Source organism: Rhinopithecus roxellana, chromosome 10 (assembly GCF_007565055.1).
Source record: "Rhinopithecus roxellana isolate Shanxi Qingling chromosome 10, ASM756505v1, whole genome shotgun sequence".
Lineage (NCBI taxonomy): Eukaryota > Metazoa > Chordata > Mammalia > Primates > Cercopithecidae > Rhinopithecus > Rhinopithecus roxellana.
The window spans coordinates 134089023-134110481 of record NC_044558.1 but is presented as its reverse complement, the minus strand read 5'-3'; the positions used below and the strand labels follow the sequence as shown (position 1 = coordinate 134110481).

General features: G+C 38.7%; 1 protein-coding gene across 1 annotated transcript in view; it reads left to right on the top strand.

Annotated features, from left to right (window-relative positions):
- ITPR2 (inositol 1,4,5-trisphosphate receptor type 2) overlaps positions 1–21459 on the top strand; it is a 493060-nt gene that overhangs the window by 166615 nt on the left and 304986 nt on the right. The window contains exon 21 of the mRNA XM_010379849.2: positions 844–994. Within this exon, the coding sequence (XP_010378151.1) occupies positions 844–994 (151 nt within the window). The remainder of the gene's footprint in view (positions 1–843; positions 995–21459) is intronic.

The following is a 21459-nucleotide window of genomic DNA, read 5'->3' as shown; positions in this document are numbered from 1 at the left end:
GGAAGCCAGGAGTAGCTTAGCTGGGTGGTTCTGGCTCATGGTCTGTGATGGGGTAGCCAGCAAGCTGTTGACTGGGATTGCAGCCATCTGGGGCTGGACAGTCTGTTTCTAAGGTCACTGCAGGGGTTGTTGGTGGCCACACCTCCTTGCTGGCTGTTGGCACCTCAGCTTCCTGCCATGTGGGCCTTTCTGTAGGCTGCCTGGGTGTGCTCATGACATGGCACCTGGCTTCCTCAGAGCAAGCCATCTGAGAGAGAGAGAGAGAGAGAGAGTCCAAGATGGAAGTTGCAGTCTTCTGTAATCTAATCTTGGAAGTGACGTGTCATCACTTCTGTTGGTCACTTGGACCACCTCTGATACAGTGTGGTAGGGGGAGACTGTGCACTGGGGGCCACATGTTGGAGGTAGACTCTCGCACTTGGAATGTCCTCTGCAATCCACAGGGCCACAAAGCAGCATAGGGAACATAGATTTCTGGGCAAATTTCTTGGATAATAGCCATTTATTAAAGTAATTAATTGGTGCAACCATTTATTAAGTGGCATCCTGCTGACTTAAATTACTTAAATGTTTAATTAGGATGTAAATAATTCTAGTGTAAATTTTGTTAAGTACCTTAAAGCACTCCTGAATCTTACTTGGATTTAGTTCTAGACTTGAATAAATCAAAGTTCAAGTGGTTGCTTTTGCAGGTATTTTAATTCCTAGGTGTTAAAGAATTAGGAAGTTTAGAAATAGCTGTGCTAATTTAGATAATAAAAAGCCAATGTTTATTTCAATTCCCAATTTTTTTTCCACTCTTTCACACTCCCCCTCCCCGCTTTTTTTTTTTTTTTTATTAAGGTGGTCCACTTGGCTCGGAATCTTATATACTTTGGATTTTATAGTTTCAGTGAGTTATTAAGGCTAACAAGAACACTTCTGGCTATTTTAGACATTGTACAGGCCCCCATGTCGTCATACTTTGAAAGATTAAGCAAATTTCAAGATGGAGGTAAGAATTTTGAGAAATGTGATAATATCATTGTTATTACTTGGAAGTAAGATAAAAAACAAAACTACAGAGAAGGTGTTGCTATTGTGTACCTGCTAATATATGTGTGCATATGAACACAATTCCTATGACAGGGCTGAGTGATAATAAGGTGGATTTACAAACATGCATCTCTGTTTATAATGCTAAAGCTTTGAAAGATGAATTCATAAGGTCAGATTCCATCTTTAGCAACTAACATTATAGCCAAACCACTTGTGAAAATATTATGTGTTAAAAAATGAAAACATCTTGATATTTGTGGTCATCTAGTTCAAGCAATTCTCCTGCCTCAGCCTCCTTTATTTTTACAAATATGGATTAAATTATAAGGTGTCAAAGAGAGAATAGATTTGAAGGCTATGCTCCACAGCAGAGCTTAGACAGATGCAAGGAAGACCAGGCATGGTGGCCCACCCCTGTAACCCCAGCACTTTGTGAGGCCAAGGCGGGCAGATCATGAGGTCAGGAGATCGAGACCATCCTGGCCAACATGATGAAAACCCGTCTGTACTAAAAATGCAAAAATTAGCTGGGCATGGTGGCGTGTGCCTGTAATCCCAGCTCCTCAGGAGGCTGAGGTAGGAGAATTGTTTGAACCAGGGAGTCAGACGTTGCAGTGAGCCAAGATCGTGCCACTGCACTCCAGCCTGACAACAGAATGAGACTCCATCTCAAAAAAAAAAAAAAAAAAAAGCTGGCCGGGCGCGGTGGCTCAAGCCTGTAATCCCAGCACTTTGGGAGGCCGAGACGAGCGGATCACGAGGTCAGGAGATCGAGACCATCCTGGCTAACACGGTGAAACCCTGTCTCTACTAAAAATACAAAAAATTAGCCGGGCGAGGTGGCGGGCGCCTGTAGTCCCAGCTGCTCGGGAGGCTGAGGCAGGAGAATGGCGTGAACCCGGGAGGCGGAGCTTGCAGTGAGCTGAGATCCCGCCACTGCACTCCAGCCTGGGTGACAGCGAGACTCCGTCTCAAAAAAAAAAAAAAAAGAAAAAAAAGAAAGATTCAAGGAAAGGGCTGGCGAAGTATCATGCCAGAGAAGGAGCGAATGCCGCACCAGTGTGGGAACCTGTGGAGTGAAGTGGATAAGAGAATGGGCTTTCAAGTTAGAGTGCCTGTATTCAAATCCTGCCTTGACCATTTATAAGGTACTTATCTTCTCTATGATTTTTCTTTTCTCATCTGAGATATGAAGATGATAATAATAATATCCTTCTCACAGTTTCCTTGCAAAAATTTAGGGAATGTATACAATATATTAAATGGGCTTTCAACAGTGACTGTCTCATAAGTCAATACAAAGTTTTTATGATGATTGTCTTGGGTTGGATACCCTAAAAACACCCTGAGATAGAGGCTTGTTTGCAGAAGGTATATGAAGGAGTGCACTTGGATATATACCTGTTAGGAAGTGAGGAAGGTAGGACTGGGCAGGCAGAGAAGCTCATCTGCAATGCAGTTATGACTGAGACCTCAGGTCATCCTGTAGGGAGCTCTGGAGCTGGGATGCTCTTTGGAATTGTCACAAATTAAGGCAAAGGGGGCCACACTTGGTGTCTTTGCATCAGCCAGCTATTACTACTTGGCTTCGTCCCGGAGGGAGCTGTGTAACGTTGGGTAAGAGTCCATCCTAGCAAGAGGTACAGCTGTAAATAGCAACAAGGATGCCCAGCAACTGGGACAGTAAGAGCCTCAGCCCTGAAAAGGGGACACAGGTGGGGCACAGTAGTATCCACTACAACATCCACTACAGGATTAAAAGGGCAAAAACCAGAAACCTAATTTCAGACATGAAGAAGAAATATCTAGTTAAGAATTATAAATGAGCAACTTACAGTAACCTAAAGTAATTAATTGCTGCTGCTCAAATCTCAGTTCCTTTTTTAGCTTTCAAAAAACTGTACAAATCATTAAGAAGCCCACTGAACCACATAAATCCTTCACCTTCAGCATAACTAGAAGCGAAGGGACAATGCAAATGCTAGTTACTGTAAGTAGAAAAATAAACATTCATTGTTGGTACAGCTGCCTGGTGAGCTCCCATTGCAAGCTTTGAGGATGGTGAGCGGTTTTCGGAGAAACTGGGGAAGAGAAAAGGGATCGTGTGCAAAGGGAATGAAATGAAATTGTATGAACATCACCCTCGGAAAGAGAAAGTCTATCTAGGTGTGAAAACATGGAGAAAGTATCCAGGTAGATAAGAGCACCAACTAAACAGGAAGGGACTTGAAATAGCACAGGGAGCAGTTGTGGAAAAGCATTGCTTCTAGGGATGAATAAGTTTGCAGGTAAGGGAAGGGCACCCCCTCGAGTTTTTTGGTGAAGGAAAAAGAGGCAAGATGGGGAGATCTAGAATACCACAAGACAAAAGAAACCTGAAACATCGATGGGCATATCACTCCACCGACCTCCACCAAAAGCCAAATTTTAAAGAAACTGCACTTCATGACTCTGACAGGAGGGGGCGCCCTTGAACCAGAGATCCTGTAAACCCTCTCTGTTAATCCTGTCTGCTGAATGTGTCAATGTCATCAGTCTCACTATGTGAAACCGCTGTTTAAGACCAAAACAGAATGGAAAAATCTAAACACCTCAGTGGATGGAAATTCCTCCCTGAAAAGCAACTGTGAAGCAGAAGAATATTATAACATGATACTCTAAATGGAATTAAGTAGCTTCAAGCACAATGAACTATGGAAAACACTTTGATTCGTAAATTCAAAAACTAAGATCAGAAATGGACCAAAACCCAAGAAGAAATGAAATGAAAATTGATTGAACTTAGGAAAGAAATAGAATAAAATGGTTGGCTTTATTTATTTATTTATTTTTACCAACACAGATTAAATTATAAGGTGTCAAAGAGAGAATAGATTTGAAGGAAAATCAAATAGGTGACATTGAAGAAAGGCAGGAGAACAATGAAGAGAATGACAATGATCCAAAGAAACAAGTGATGAGGGTGAGAGGGAAAGAGGCTGAAATGGAAGAAAGGCAAAGAAGAGTCACCATATGAATAATTGGAGTCCCTGAAGAAGAAAAACAAGAAAATGGAACAGAATTGAGTATTTAAAATTGCAATCCAAGAGAACCTTTTGGAAATAAAAGACAACCTGAATCTACATGGTATAATTATCCAGAATGGTAATCTCTAAGAGCATAATAAAATTATTATATGTAGTATACATGCAGAGAGAGAATAATAAGGGTTTGAGGGAGGAACCATGAGAGCAAATGGAGAAAAAAGGAAAACATATATGAATATTCTTTACTATTATTGCATCTTTAAAGTAAATTGAATATTTTATAAAAATAAATCTGTGAACAACATATGAATGAGAGCAAAGCAAAGACCAAGAACCGTAGTTGTTAATCAAAGAGCAGGGGCATGCAGGGATCTATATTATTTCTGCTGCCTGAATCTCACTAGTGAGACTCCTTTTACCACTCCCAGAGGGACATAACACTTGAAATGTCTGTATTAAAGCTTCTTGTTATGCTTTTACAGTCTTCCGTCTAAACTAAATTGTTCTTAGAAAGCTAGAAGTTGATCCTGACTTTTGATCTCAGTGCTTACAGTCTGCCTTCAGTGTTTCACCATGAAGAGTATTTTATTAAAGACTTTTTTTTTTTTTTTTTTTTAGAGCAGTTTTAGGTTCATGGCAAAATTAAGAGGAAGATACAGAGATTTTTTCCTTTATCACCTGCCCCCCAACATGCATAGCCTCCCCATATCAACATCCTCCACCAGAGGGGTACATTTGTTACAGTTGATAAACCAACATTGACATCATTATGTCAAATTCATCCTTGACATTGGGGTTCACTGTTGGTGTTGCGCATTCTATGTATTTGGACAAATATATAATGACATGTATCTAACATTATAGTGTCATACAGCATCTTTTCACTGCCCTAAAAATTCTCTGTGCTCCGCATATTCAACCCTTCTCCCACCTCCTCACCGCCCGCTGGCAACTCCTGATCTTTTTCTCTCTCCATAGTTTTGCCTAAGGAAAGTATTTTTTTTTCTTGGAAAAGTTGTTACCTTGTTTGCACTCTCCATCGTCCTGTTTATATCTACCATCAAAGACACAAAAATTTAATTTTTATAATTCTCATATTTTTAGTGAATTCCATTGACTTCTAGATACCTTAATTATTTCTTTCAGCAATCTGATAATAATTTATTATTTTATTTAACAAGAATCTATTGAAGAATTACAATATGCCAGACACAGTTCTAGTCACTGGTAATAAGTAATGAACAAGATAAAGTTGTTAGTCACAGGGAAGACAATTAATAAATAAATAGGCAAAATTTCTCCTTTCTGCTATTGGGAGAAACAGCCAGATTATCTATCTATCTATCTATCTATCTATCTATCTATCTATCTATCTATCTATCTATCTTGTAACATCTGATAATGCTGTGAAGAAAAGTAAAGTAGGTCAATGATATGGAGACTGATGGAGTGAGGGAGGGTAGAATTTTGTTTTAAGTTTGATGGGCAATCTCTGGAGGGATTTGAGAAGGGACTGATGTGATCTGATCATGTTGGCTGCTGAATGGAGAAGAGAGAATATCTATGTGGGCAAAAATGTCAAAGGCTGAGAAACTGTTTCAGATTAAAGGAGATTAAAGAGACATGACAACTAAAGTTCAATATGCTATTCAGCATTGGATCCTGAATTAGGAGAAATATTATCTATAGAAGATATTATTGGCACAAGTGATAAAATTTGAAAATGAATTATAGGAATATGGATTGCAGGTTATATTTGAATATTGATTATGTCAGTTAGATTTCCTGACTTTTGTAATTGCACTGTGCTTAGCTTAGCTAATATACTTGTTTTTAGCGAATACATGCTGAAGACTTGAAAGTTGAAAGGTCATGATGTCTGCAACTAACTTTCAAATAGAGCAGGAAAGATTGTGTGTGTGTGTGTGTGTGTATGTGTGTGGGTGTGTGGAGACAGAGAGATGCAAATGTAGCAGCATTTGTGAATCTAATCAATCTGGGCAGAGTCTATGTGGGAGTTCTTTGTACCATTCTTGTAACTCTTCCTGTAAATTTGAAAGTTTTCTAAAACAAAAAAGTTAAGAACTTAAGTAATTAACTTGGTAGGAAAAGGATTTATGGTATGCAAGGTGACAATTCAAACCTCAGGAATGATCTTACAACTCTACTAGGAGATGTGTTATTAATATTATAGCTGGGTTCTCTATTAGACTATAAATTCCTAACAAAAGTTCTGTTAGAACTGTATAAATTCTTAACAGAAGAAGCAAGAAGAAATACTTTTCTGGAATCTCCAAATATGGAGATAGGATTGTCAAGCATGGGAAAAATTCCTGTGGTGCAGGGTGAGACAAAGGTCGATGCCAGAGAGGAAATCCCAGATTGTGGAAAGTACCTAGAGGAAAAAAAAGAACTATTATTTTAAAGATCAACTGCTAGGAGTCATAGCAGTGTTACCACATTACAATACTCTGTATCATCATCTTGGCTCTTCGATATCTAAATGCTTTGGATTGTATTTTCCTCTTGTTTTTTTTCATATGGACTCCTCTCATACTATAAATATTTTTCTCCTTTAATGAAACTTTATCTTCAATGGGAAGTCATTTGCAAAGTACAATTTAAAAAAAAAAAAGAAAGTGATTTTATAAACATTGTTGCTAGATAGACCAGTTCCTTTAAGTAAATGATACAGTTGTGTATGCTCATATCATGTCTGGAAAATTTTATGCACTAGAACTGCATCTTTTTTTATTCCTCTTAGTTCCCACTTACTAACTTTTCTCCAGCACAGTTGGGGTTGGACATGCAGAAACGTGTGTTTGGCAGGTCAGACGCAGGGGAGCGGAAGAGGAGGCATATCTAGAAGGAAAAGGCTTTACAGTTCCTGGAGTTCCATTTTGTGCCAGCCTCAGTGGCGCCAGGCTTAAATGGGATGGGCACGCACAGCATCCATTTGTTTTTTCTGGGAAATCCTGTAGCTTTAGATGCCAGTGATGAGTGTTTGAGGTTGTAGAGATGACTGGCTTGGAAAGTGGCAATTACAGAAGTTTTCTTCTTCTGCATCCTCGGTAACACAGCAGCCCACTTCAGTGTCACTGTAAATTGTCCTCATCCTAGATCTGGTTGGGGGTCTGTGTCTAGCTTCCAGGCAGTGGCTGCTCCCTGTCACAATGGCTTATAGTTGTCACACTCGGCAGAAATTTCTAGGTTCAGAAGCAGCTTTTCATCTTCATACCTAAAGGTGGTCTGTTCAGAAAATGATTGAGGCTTGTTCATATGGAGACACAGGGAGCTGGCACTGGCCTTCACTGGCCGTCACTGTAGTGAAATAGAAGATTCAGAACTTCAGAACTATCAATCCAATACCTTTCATTGGCTATACATTTACTTAAGAAATTTTGTTTTCAAACAAATGTACCTGCTCCCAGGAGGCTGTGTTGTTGAGTGTATTTGCTTTGCCTAATACTTATGATTTGCTCTCAGTGATTTTAAATGCACAGGCACCATTCAGTGTAATTGATCTTTTGAGTAGAAGGATTATGGCAAGCTGTGTTCTTCTTTGTTGCTTATAGAAGTTAAAAGCAAATGCACATACAAGCTGATGAACTGGATATTTTCCATATTCTTTGCAAACATTTCACTTTTAAAAGTATACATCTTTTTATACTTGCCGAAGGATGTACAATCCAAAGCATTCTATTTCTATTAATAATTAAGAGCCCTTTTTCTTTTACAACAGCATGGGTATATTTTATTCTACTGGAGAGTCACTTAAATAGTTGAGGGCAAATGTGAATCCCACTTACGCGTCTTCTGTGGAACAGCATGATATGTGTATAACTCTGAATCATTCGGGTATCATCTCCACGTGAATGTGTGTGTGGTTAGAATAGAGAAGTTGACACAGTCTGGAAATGGTTGGGTCTGGTTTGTTATTCATTTATCCTGTTAATATCCTTCTACCAATCTGTATTTGTTGTTTGAATGGGACTGGGGTTCAACTTTGAATCTCCACCATGGAACAATAAAGTCTACATCGTTCAGTGAAATTTGGCCATAATTAGTGTGTCTAGGACACTACTACAATTTCTTTTCAGTATTGCCTTCCTTCCCATCCTTGAACTCACTATAATTTGAAAAGGCAGTAGATCATAGAAAATTACCAAGAGACCAACCAAGAGCTAAATAGTTTCTTCATAGTTTCTCTCATTTTGCTTTTCCACAACAGTTTCAAATTCTTGGGAGTTTCCATAGCTAAGCACTGAAATGTGGGCCTGTTCCCAGTCAGTAACCAGATAATCTCTTTTGTTGGTATATATGTTATGATGTAGAAAATGGGGAGTCACTAAAAAAAAATTAAAGGAGAATTCCATTGACTTGTAGGATTTCTTTTTCTTTGAGGTTTCAGGGTCAAAAGTGAAATGCCTTTGGCCTTAGGGAATAAGATACAGGCAACCTCAACAGCCTGGAATTATCCTCCTTCCCTAAAATAATTCTGCTGTCCCGAGTGACTTACAGCCCTGTGGACCCAACCCAGGGTAGGGCGGAGACAGGAGGCAGGGTAGTGAGATGCGCTTTGAATATATCTATGTCCAGGAGTACCCCTTGCCCTAGGAGATTTGGGGAACAAAGTAAGAGGATGTCAACTTTCCATCTCCTGGCAAAGAACCACTTACTTCTTCAATTTAAGTTTTTGTTTGTTTGTTTACCTTTATAGGGACTGCACATTATCTACCTTGAAATGCTTTTTGTGGCAGCATGGTTACTGTTAAAAAGGAGAAGGGAAATTGAGATGAGAGGGGTAGGGCAGAAACATTTTAAAATATTGCTTTATGGGTGAGAAAGGAAGAAAATATTTGCAGACAAAAAAAATCTGCCAGGAAATAATTTCTTCTTTTATAAAACTGCAAGGTTAGTCTAAATATGATCTTTGCAATCTCTTTTAGTTCAAAACTGATTCTTTGAAGATTAGTATGTAATCTTCCTTCATTCGTTGAATGGCATTCTTTTTTTATGTGTGTTGTAAAACAACCTTTTTAGCAAATATCTGTGAAGCTTATCTTCTGATTAATAGCTATGATTGTTCTTTGTAAGACACCAGCTTGAATGTCTTGAAACTGGAAGCCCTAGTTCACTGAATATACTCAGAGTATCTTACAAAAAAAAAAAAAAAAAAAAAAAAAGGAAAGAAAGAAAGGGAGAAAAAAAAAGACTTAACTGAGTGTGAGGTGAGACTATGAGGAAGTGTATATGTGGAGATGGGGGATCAGAAAGAACAGAAAAGGGTTTAGTATAAGGATCAAAACCAAAGAACATATGCCTAAGGTACAAGCTAGTGTCCTATTAAAGACTTTTCTCAGTGTTCATCTCTTGAATTTTTCACCGGACTGAACTCTTTTCAGGTCTCTGCAAAGGAGTTAAGTTTGCAGTAGAGTTCACAGTGCTAAGAAGTGTTAGCAAAGTTTACATGCAAAGGGAAGACACACCAATTACCGTTCATCACTTGAAAAACTCCGATGTCTGGACTTAGCTCTTCCTAGCACCATGCTGCCTCTGGGCATTCAAGCTTGTTCTTCTTGAGATGGCCCGATTCTGTCTGTCCTCCCTCTGTCCATGCTCTGCTTTCAGTGAGGTCCCTTTGCTTCTGAAAGAACTGTCTTATCTCCATTATGTACCATGTTCACCACACTCACCCATCTTACATATGCGGTTCCCTTCTCCCTACACCTTCTTGCCTTCCAAATCATACACTTAAATCAAGGGAAGCTTTGCCATCCAAATCATACACTTAAATCAAGAAAAGGCAGGAACATGGGTATAATCCCATCCACAGTGGTAGGTTTCCTTCTTGTCCCTTTGTGTCTGTATGTATTGTATCAGATGAGCATGTTCTTCTCATAACATCTTGAAATTCTTGCACTGATTTTTAAATAACAGCAGCAATGACCACAATTCTTGGCAACTCTAGAATTACAAATTGCCAGTTGTGTACCTCAGGAAGCAGATTCTGGGACAGGATTAGCATGAAGAAGACTTATTAGGGAGAGCTCTTAGGATCAACACTAGCAGAATGGGAGGGAAAGCAGGATTGGGAAAGGGAGAAGTTGGCTTGTGATGCAGTTTAGTGGAGGCTTCTGGGAGGTTGAAGTTGGGATGTCCTTCAGGGCTGTCTCCATTAGGGTGAGGGGGCTGAGCCTTTTTGTCCCCATAGGCTGCTCTGGAATGGGTGAGTGACCTTGCCTGAAGTACCTGTCTTCAGACTAGTTGTCTTACTCTGCCGGGGCTACTGTAACAAAAATAGCATAGACTGGGTGGCTTGTAAACAACAAGCAATTATTTCTTACAGTTCAGGAGGCTGGGAAGTGCAAGATCATGGTTGATATGGTTTGGCTGTGTCCTCACCCAAATCTCATCTTGAATTGTAGCTCCCATAATTCCCACGTGTTATGGGAGGGGCCCAGTGGGAGGGAATTGAATCATGGGGGCAGGTTCTTCCCCTGCTATTCTTGTGATAGTAAGTTTCACGAGATCTGATGGTTTTATAAAGGGGAGTTCCCTTGCACATTCTCTTTGCCTGCTGCCATGTAAGATGTGACTTTGCCCCTCATTTGCCTTCAGCCATGATTGTGAGGCCTCCCCAGCCATGTGGCACTGTGAGTCAATTAAACCTGTTTGCTTTATAAATTACCGAGTATTGGGTGTGTCTTTATTAGCAGTGTGAGGACAGGCTAAAACGATGGTGCCAACAGATTCAGTGTCTGGTGAGAGCCTGCTTCCTGGTTGATAGATGGTGCTTTCTATTGCCTGGGCCCCACAGCTCACCAGGGCATCCTTTGAAATTCAGGTGGAAGCAGCAACTGCTCCCCACTCAACTCCCCCACAGCTTTGCTGGATGCAGTGCATGCTGTAATGGGGCCCACTGGAGCCATCCCTGGAGCAGCCCAGGAGCTCAGTCACAGGGCATGGGGAAGTGAAGCCCATGATGTGAGGTGGCAACCCCCTCCTTTGAAATCTTTTTGGCCCGTAGCTCCTTATATTCTGTTCCTGTGATGGGAGGGGCATCCCTGGTGATCTCCTAAATCTGCTGGGGTCATTCTTCCATTGTTTTGGACAGTAGGTCCTGACTTCTCTTTAGGTGGCTAACTCATCTCCCCATTGTCATGATAGATAGCATCTGGCTTCCCTTGAGATGCCTGATCCATAGTAAACTCTTTATCAAATGGTCACTTGGCCACACTTCCAAACAGACTTTCTCATTTTTTTCAATATGGATAGGCTGAGGATTTTCCAGAAATTCAAGTTCCGTTTCCTTTTTAATTAGCAATTCCATCTTTAAGCCATTTCTCTTTTCTCATATTTTACTGTAAGCAGTCAAGAGGAACCAGACGTTCTGTCAACACTTTGCTTACATATTTTTCACCCAAATATTCAATTTCATCTCTGACAAGTTCTACCTTCCATAAATCAGTAGGGCGTGAATACAATTCAGCCAAGTGTATTGCTACTTTATACAATGATGGCCTCTTCTGGAGTTTCCAATAAGATGTTCCTCATTTCCATCTGAGACCTCCTCCACATGACCTTTACCATCCATATTTCTACCAGTGTTCTGTTTGTGACCTTCTATGAAGTCTTTAAGAATACTCTTAGAAAATTCGAAGAGTGTTAGAGCTACAGGCTTTCTCTGTAGCTCTCTTCCTCTCCTCTGAGACTTCACAGAATCATCCTTAATGATCTGTTTATTGCAATTTTGGCTTTTTCTAGGATGCACCTCAAAACTCTTCCAGCCTCTACCCACTACTCAGTTTCAAAGCACTTCTACATCTTAGATGTTTGTTATAGCAGTATCCCACTTCTTGGTAAGACAGTTTTCTGTCTTAGACTATTTGGACTGCTATAACAACAACAACAACAAAAATACCATAAACTAGGTAGCTTCTAAACAACAAACATTTATTTCTCATAGTTCTGGAGGCTGGGAAGTCCAGGATTATGGTGCCTGCAGATCTGGTGTCCAGTGGGGGTCTGCTTTTTGGATCAGAGATGGCACCTTCTTACTGTGTCCTGACTTGGGGCAAGGGGCAAGGGGAATCTCTCTTGGGCATCTTTTAAGAGAGCCCTGATCCCATTCATGAAGACTCCTCCTCCATGACCTAATCACCTCCCAAAGGTTCTACTTCTAACACCGTCACCTTGGGAGAGAGTATCTCAATGTATGAATATTGGGGGGACACAAACACAGGGGCGGGCAGTTGAGGGCTGTCTTCTGAGTAGCACTCCAGCAGCTTGGGGAGTAGTCCTTCACTTCTGAAAGGGAATCTGGGCAGGACCATCACAGCCTCCACCACAGTTATCTTCCTAGAAAATGCCCTGATTGGAAACATTTTGGGTCAAGACTAAGATCTTATGTTGGACCATTTTGCATAGCAGGCCTTTTGTGGACCTGTTTTTCAGATGTTGAGGAACATTTCTGTGCCTTTGTCATGTTTTGAGTCTGGTTCTCTTATCAGCTTGGTGCTCTGCTGGGTGCACCTCTAAGTCCTTTCTGGATTAATGAGTAACATCTTTTGCAGAATGCCTGAGACTGGGTAATGTATAAGGAACAGAAATTTATTGCTCACAGTTCTGGAAGCTGGGAAGCCAAGGGTTGAGGAGACCAGCATCTGGAAAAATCTTACTGTGTCATCTCTTAGTGGCAGGGCAAAGAGAAAGCAAGAGTGTGAGAGAGCAAGATGGCACGGAACTTATTCTTTTACAAAAAACCTACTCCTGGGATAATGCCATTAATCCATTAATAAGGGTGGTGCTCTCATGGCCTAAACACCCCTTAAAGGGGTCCCACCTCCCAACCTCACGACACTGGGGATCCAGTTTCCAACACATGACCTTTGGGGGACACATTCAAGCCATAGCAGATGTAATAGGAAATAGAGATTGTGGAGAAAAATAAAAATAAATTAAAACATTTAAACATGTAACAAAATTTTAGACATGAAAACAATGGCTAGAAGCTTCCTATTTCCCGGTGTCCCAGAGTCACTGGCATCGGAAATCCTGCTCTAGGCAGCAAGCCTTTTGCGGGATGCTGTTCCTCAGAAGCTGAGAAAGATTTCTGTGCCGTTCTAATGTTCTGTACCATTTGTTCTAATGTCCCGAGTCTGGTTCTCTCACCAGCTTTGTGCTATGCTGGTTGTGCCTCTAAGTCCTTTCTGGCTTAATGTGTAATGTCTTTTACTTTTCTGTTTGTTTGCTTGTTTTTTTTTTTTTTTTCCTTCTTAGCTTTTATATGTTTTAGAAAAAGTATCTGTATAACTATCGGACTTTCTTTTAGTTATCAATGGTGTCTAAAAGGACTGTCCTCATTCCACCTCCCAGTTTCTCTCTGTGTCAAGAGGGTGTCAAACGCGTGGTCTACACTAGATCATGTTCCTTTTAAAAATCAAATGCACATAGTAAAATAGGGGGAGAATAACTATGTAATGGATGCCAGGCTACACATCAGGCAAGGGATTACTGTGTAAATGTATCTATTATTTATATAGAATACCTAGCATACCTCTAGGTCTTTTGCATATTTTTATTGTTAATCCTTATCACAGTCCAGTGTGTCGGATATTATGGTCCTGATTGTGTCCAGGAAATAAGCTTTTAGACGGGTTGTATACTTTGCCTAAGATCATACAGCTTGTATGTAGCTTGCTGGAAATTTTGAATTCAGGTTTCTTTTCTTTTTCTTTTTCTCTCTTCTTCAAAAAAAAACCTACGGCTTTACAGTTGATGTTCTTTCTATAATTATTGTATTGCTTTCTTTATACACAGATGACTTCCTCACGTGCAGACTCTTTTCTGCTTTTTCCAAGTTTCCCAAGAAAGTTCAGCACAACAGAGTACATATCTATGAAAGAGTTTTGGTTTGGCTGGAAGTTATTTTTCAGGTCATATTAAAGAAGATTTTTTTTTTTAAACAAAGAATCACTCCTTTGTCAATGGTTGTTTGGCTTGTCTCAGAAAAGTTTCAATCTCAAGTCTTAAAAGTTTTACCAGCTAACAATCTTTTGAAGCTAGATATTCCTCTTCCTTTCCTGAAATAAATTTCTGATTGTTCTCTCTGACTCTGTGTTTTGGCTCTTTCTCCACATTCCAACGTAAGGATCTTTCTAAATCACATACTCTACTTCTTTATTTAGCTCTCATCATCTCCAGAGAATAATAACTCAGCTCTTTAAATTGGTGCCCAAGAGTCTTCATAATCTGAGTTAGACATCTCTAGCTCTGTCTCCTGCTGTTTCCCCAGTAATACTAAGCAATTGTATCTCCTTAGGCACCTTTCTGCGAGCTACTTATATGAGTATCTCATATATACTTTCATATCTCACTATCGTTAGGATGAATGTGTGTGACATGCCTTATGAAGCATTTATGTATTTGAAGCACAAAAATATTTAGAGACCCTAATATTCAAATATATACTTGTATCTTTCTTTCCTTAATTTTATGATTATTTGTCATAAGCTTGTCTTTTCCAATAGACTTACAGAAGACTCTATGACTGTTAGAGTTACTACACAGATTATTCAATAACAGAGATTCAAATTTATTAACTGAGAGTATCATACTGGGGGGAAAACTATCAAAATAGATTCCATTTCTGGTTCTATGGGAGACTTGTACCATGCTTAATGTATTACTCTATACCTAATTAGTTTTCAAAAATATTTATTAAGTGAAACGAATTTAATATGTGTAAATTACCTGCTTTATACAAATGTGTTTGAATCAAAACAGTATTACTAGATTGTAACATCTAAGCATGTGATTTTTTAATTAAATGTAATTTTTTTTGAAGTTCTGGGATGTACTGGTTTGTTACATAGGTAAACATGTGCCATGGTGGTTTCCTGATTGTTTTTCTACTCACATTAGCTAAGTGAGTTAATAGGGCAGGATCAATCCCTAAAAATGACCTTACAAATAATGAGAATGACTGAAGAGGGTCATGTTGTTCTAAGGTCTCTACTCCAGTTATTTTTCTGTAGTTACAAATATTGCTTGAGCCTTAGCATCTGGTGTCTTTAAGGATTAATACAATTGCATAGGCTTCCCAGTTCTCATAATCTCTGGTGCTTATTGTTGGAACCCAACACAAATTTATAGAATGCTGGCATAGAAAGGAACCATAGAAATTATCTATACAATATATGAGCTTCATATCTTCATGCAGCACCCATTAGAAATGGTCACGTAGGATCTCCTTGAACACCTGGAGTGACCAAGATTTTACTTCTGCAAAGAGTAGGCCTTTCTTATTTTTCATAGCTCTAATTATTAGGTCTCTTTTGTTTGGTTATCCTATATGTACAGTTCCCTCTCACTTCCAGAAAGTAGCCCTACCTCTGTTGCTTGTTGAACTGCACAGAAATCCAACATCCCTTCCACATGTCAGGTTTTTCTGTACTTGAAAATGGCTAGCACATCACCTGTATTCCCCCACGTTTCCGTGTAGTCCTGTGCAATTCCTTTAGCAGTTCCTGTTATGACTCAATCTAATTTATCACTGATTCGACTGGCACAGAGGCAAAGACGGCTATGTTTGCCTTCATTCTGAACCCTTTTATAATGTAGCCTAGGTGAAAATGAGTGTTTTGTTATCAATGACATAGTATTGATTCCTACTAAACTTGAACTCAACTACAATTCTAATTTGTTTTCTTTTATGTCACATTTTCCACATCATGTACTTCAGTTGGTTTTATTTGGCCCTAAGCATATAGCACCTTTTATATTTTGAATTTACCGTGTTGGATTTAACCTGTTACTTTCAACCTGTTTATGTAGTTTTGGAATTTAATAGAGTCATTCACTATATTAGCCATCCTCTCTTGTTTGATGTAATCTTTGCCTTTGAGAAACATGCTATCTCTGACTTTACCCAAGTCAGTGACAAAAATACTGATCTAGTCAAGGCAAGAACAAAGCAGCAAAAAACTAAAGGCCTTTCTGTGCTTTAACATTGATCAGTTACACAGTATTCTTTGGCATAATCACTTGACCAAAATCATACCTATGAAGCTCTACATTAGCCAATACATGCGTCTGTGGTGTGAGAAATCAAGAGCATGGTTGCCTTTGATGGTGGGGCTGGGGAGAAATTTTGGGGGAAGTGACTGTGAAAGGGCAGAAAAGAACTTTCTAGGGTGATGGAAATTTTCAGCAACTGGTTTGCGTGTGGTTCATATGGTATATACCTTTATGAGAACTACTCAAACCTTTCATTTATGATCTGTGGATTTCACTGTAAGTAAATTACATCTCACTTATAAAAACAGCATGCACATTCATTTATTACTGCCATTACCAACTATTAATCATTGAAGATCAGTTCTGCAAATTGAAATATTGAGATTTGGAATATTAAGATGACTTTGTCAATATTTGACAGTGATGAAATCCAAAATAAGATGCAGAACACAGCCACTATTTTATGTGAATTGCTTTTTCAATTCATCCTTTGAATAACACTTCTTTAGTGTGTGGGATGTAAAACAGTTTTCTTCTAAGTAGTCTACTTGATATTCAATAAAAGAGGGATAATAACATTACTACACTTTGGTTACATGCTTTTGGCTAGTTTTTGTTTTGTTCTATTTCTAAGCCCTTGGAAACTTGGAATCTGTAAGCAGTCTATTAATACACTGTATTCAGTGGTGTTTTATTTAGAATGAAGAAAATTGGGTATCATATTATCTGCTTCTTCCATTAAGTGTTCTTTATTAAACACTCTTTTGAGGGACATCTACATTTAGTGTCAATATTGTGTTTCAGTCATGCTGTATTATAAGACATTATGAACTATAATTATATGATGGAACCACATATTCATTAGTAAGGTGGTAACCAGTATAATGGAACATAATTAAATGGAGAAGAGTTGTTTTTCAGAGGTGTAGTGAAAGCATGCAGATGTCCTCTACTTTTCAAAGTAATACCTTACAATTACATGGTACTTTTTATTGTTCATGGCTTTTTTTGCACATATTATGTAATTTTATTCTTACAAGAAGGCCCAAACTATTTTATAGGATTAAGATTTTGAACATAGGATGATGACATGATTTGACAAAGATCACACTTCTGTAATCTAAATCTTTCACTTCATTCAAAACCTCGTTAAAAATTGTGTATCCTCTGTGAAACTGTCCTTCACTGCCCTCACTCTTAAGATAATTTCCCAGTTTAAAAAAATTCCTAAGCAATTTCATATGCTGTCCATACTGTACTATTACCATCATATCTGTCTTGTACGTATTCTTAATTTTTTTATGGACACATTTGATGTTTTCCTGACCATATTGTAAATTCTTCTGCTTTTCTTATGTCTTCCCACCTGAGATGTCCCTGCCAGATGAACATTAGGTACTTTATGAATACTTTCTGAACAAGGGCTGCCCCTAAAATTAAATTGTATAACATAAGAAAAATACCACTAGTAGTATGTGGCACATCATATGTGATAAAAGCTGGTTGGGTAAAATCACTTGAGAATAATGTGAGCAAATTTATTATATGGTTAACAGAAATTCTACATTTTCAGAACACAGTTTTAATTGGAATCTTTTCTTTCTGTAATTGCATTAGGGCGTTCTGAGTTCTAGTAGAAAATTTTTAGAATTTTGTAAAGTCTGTTAGTGAACCAACGTGGTGTGGAAAAACATGATTCATGTTGAGATCAGTTGACCTGCACTTGAGACTCCGCCACTTCCTGGCTATGTAAACTGGGATTCGCCCCCCAACCCCCACCGTGCTATGAGGCTCCAATGAGGTGAAGGGTGTATGTGGCCTGTGGTTTAGCAAGGTACACACAATATGATAAGCCCTTGATAAAGACAGCTTTCATTATTTTCCCTTATCTCATTGGTATCTATTTTATTAATTTCTTCCTTTTAATACATTTTTAAGTAATATGAAATTATGCTTTTTGAAAAAAGAAGTATAAAGGAAAGTAAGCAAAAACTCAACTTGATGAAAGATGAAGTACCTTTAATTTAATGAGATCCAACTTTTTATATAAACTTTACTAAAATAAGTCATTCTCATTTTTAATAGTTCATTTTATTATCCAATCTTTGTTATTCATGCGTTAATTTGACGAACATTTATTAAATGAGAGTTGGGTATCAGACACTATTCCAGATGTTGGAAAAAGGTAGACTCCCTGTCTTCATGGAACTTGTGTTCTTTTATGTCGTTGGAGAGGAGGACTACAGTAAACACCCAGACAAATATATGATATGATGTGAGAGAGTGTTAATGCCCTGACCGAAATTTAAAGGGGGTGCATGGATTAAGAGTGATGGAAGCTCTTCAGAGAGGGTGGCCAGAAGAGGTCTGCCTAAGGAGGTGACATTGCACCACAAATCAGGAGTGAGGGAGCAAGTTGTGTGACCATCTGGACACAAGAACGCAAGGCAAAGGTATAGCAAGTTCCCTGTAGGTTCGGCACATGGAATAAAAGCCATGCATGTATGTCCTATGTAGAACTATCTAGCTATCCAGCTTTCCAAAATACTGTGATCTTACTGGGAATTGGGAGGACTGGTTAGATAAAATTGCTTTCTCTGGCTGTTTAATCTTGATCTTCCCCTTAACCCAGGTTGCTACCACTTTACCTACTGCTCTGTGGTTAGTAGCTTAATTAAGGCTTTGATCTTATGCTAATGTTTTTGTTTTCTTTGCATACAGAAAAGTCTTTTTATAACCCAGACCCTCAACCACTGGGAGGAAGCACTGCTCCAGAAAATGTTTGAAATAGAAAACTGCTCTAGTTCTAGAAAGTAAAGACATTTTCCAGCAAGGGCAGGTTTAAAAGGAGCTGCTAAGCTGGGATGGGAAATAGGAAGACTTCCAGAGTCATGTCTTTATGGTGGAACATCATTCGGTTTCAGATGAGTTATTATAACAGCTGATGGATTTCTTCAAATCCAACTATAAAACTATGTTTCAGGGAAAATAATAGTTTTTGGATTATCCATTTTTGGCCTCTATTATCATAGAACATTGAGCTGATTTTAGTAGTCACAGAACAATTAAATGGCTGTGAACAATTATTCACAAAACTCTGAATCAAATGTGTCTGTTATCTCTTATAAATGATGAGAATGTTTCAGAAATGTCTGATATCTAAACAACAAGAAAATTCAAATTACCATTTTCTTATATGTTCATAAGAGAAAAGCATTTCTAATAAAAAGAGAGAATAAATATAACTTTAAATAAAGTAAATACCAACAGACTTAAGTAAATTTCAATCAATATTCTGTTAAATCTCTTACACCTGCTATAAATTCATGTAACTGCTAGTGCTTGTTGAAACCAATAGTGTGATCACTACAATAAAATTATTTCTGAATAGGGCAAAATTAAATTATGCTCAGCACAGCTGTCGTGTTAGGTTGGTTAATTCCTTGTTGCTTTTCACTTTCCTGAAATGGGCGATAGAAACTTGGCTCACTGGAACAACCAAAGAACAAAGCAACGTATCCCCCAAGCATTCCCAGTTACCACTCTCAGTATGCATTTGCTATACCTGTCTTTTAGATTTTTTTCTTGAGGGAATTAAGGTTAGTAAAAATATTTATGTAATCATATAATGAAAGAACCTGAAAAGTTGACCAGTCATTCTTTCTAAGCAGTCCCTTCCATTTTTTATTTTTATTTTTATTTTTATTGAGGTGAAGTCTTGCTCTGTTGCCTGGGCTGGAGTGCGGTGGTGCAATCTCAGCTCACTCTGCCTCCCAACTTCAAGCAATACTCCTGCCTCAGCCTCCTGAGTAACTGAAATTACTGGCGCTCACCACCATGCCCGGCTAATTTTTGTATTCTTAACAGAGACAGGGTTTTACCATGTTGGTCAGGCTGGTCTCCGTCTCCTGGCCTCAAGTGATCCATCTGTTTTGGCCTCCCAAAGTGCTGGGATTACAGGCATGAGCCACCGTGCCCGGTGTTTCCTTCCTTCTTACTTTGTACTAAGCAAAGATGACTTCCATATTTTCAAATTATCTCAATACACTTTGTACACAAATGCCAATTCTGGCTGCTGGGTTTATGTAAAAGACAGAAAAGCTGAATTTGTAAGCATTAGGTTGTTCAGAGAATTTCTATTATAGTAGGCTTTTTCACTGAATACTTTCTAGTTAATATTAGCTAATTATGGTTGAGAAGTAGTACAATTTCTTGTTTCCAATGTTGAGGATTAATCACCTCTGATTTATCTCAACAGTTTAGAATTAGAAGTTTTTCTGTGGAGGAATGGATACTAGAAGCTTTGCATGGCTGTGATTTATGTAGTGTCTGACTTCATGTTTTTCAAGCTGTAATAGTTCACAATTTTAGCACTTCTCATCATCACCAAGCAAATCCAGAAAATACAGCATTTTTAATTTGAGGCCTCTGAGCTGGCTGTACACGGAAATGTCAAGTGAGGTTTGTGGCGACCACGTGCCACAGTCATCTGAGAATGTGGTATGACTGAGTGAACCCTCCCATTTCATTGACGACATGTGTTACAAATTACTATGGATCTGGCCTCTGGATTTTAATTCCTTGGTGACAGGATCTGTATCTGGGGGAAAGAATTGTCTGGGCTAACTTTCTGTGTAGTAATCGTTTGGATTAAATGTTTATTTTCCATTCAAATCGAAATAAGATGCAGACACTGTGGGTGCCAAGGATTTGTGTGTGAATCAGGGGTAAGAATAACAAAGGAGCCTGTTCTGTATTAGTGGTGAGAAAGCATCTCTTGGAGGCAAACACGTATACATACTCGAATCAAGTCTCGGATAAAGGTAGTGGTTGAACATCGATGGCTCAAAACCATTGCCAACAACCAGATATACCTCCCTGCAGTCCATGTAACGAGCAGGGGGAGGGATGTGGAAATACTCAATTGCTGTGATTGTTTAAGAACCACAGACAATGAAGCATTCTGCCTCAAGGCTATTCTGATAGAAAAGAGGGACTGGCTCAAATCCTGTTGCCTCAATTTTGTCCTAACTTGGAAGTTACCCTTATATATACATTTTATCGTGTTTTTTGGCTTATGCAACTAGCAGTGTAATAAAAGGTCTCAGACCTTCAGAATGAAAACTTCTGCCTGGAATATGCCACTTTAGGAAAAATTTAACTTCTTTGTGCACTCTAAGATGTATTATTGAAGCATTACCCTCTTACACTTAAATTGATTCCATATATAGATAAGATAATGAATTTTCAAAGGCATTTTACCTTTCAGCAATGTACAGATAATAGTCGTTACCAGTGGCTTAATGGTAATTGTGGTCTGGACCATTCAGATTCTCTTGTCATCTTTTATATATTTTCTTTTTATTTGTTTGCC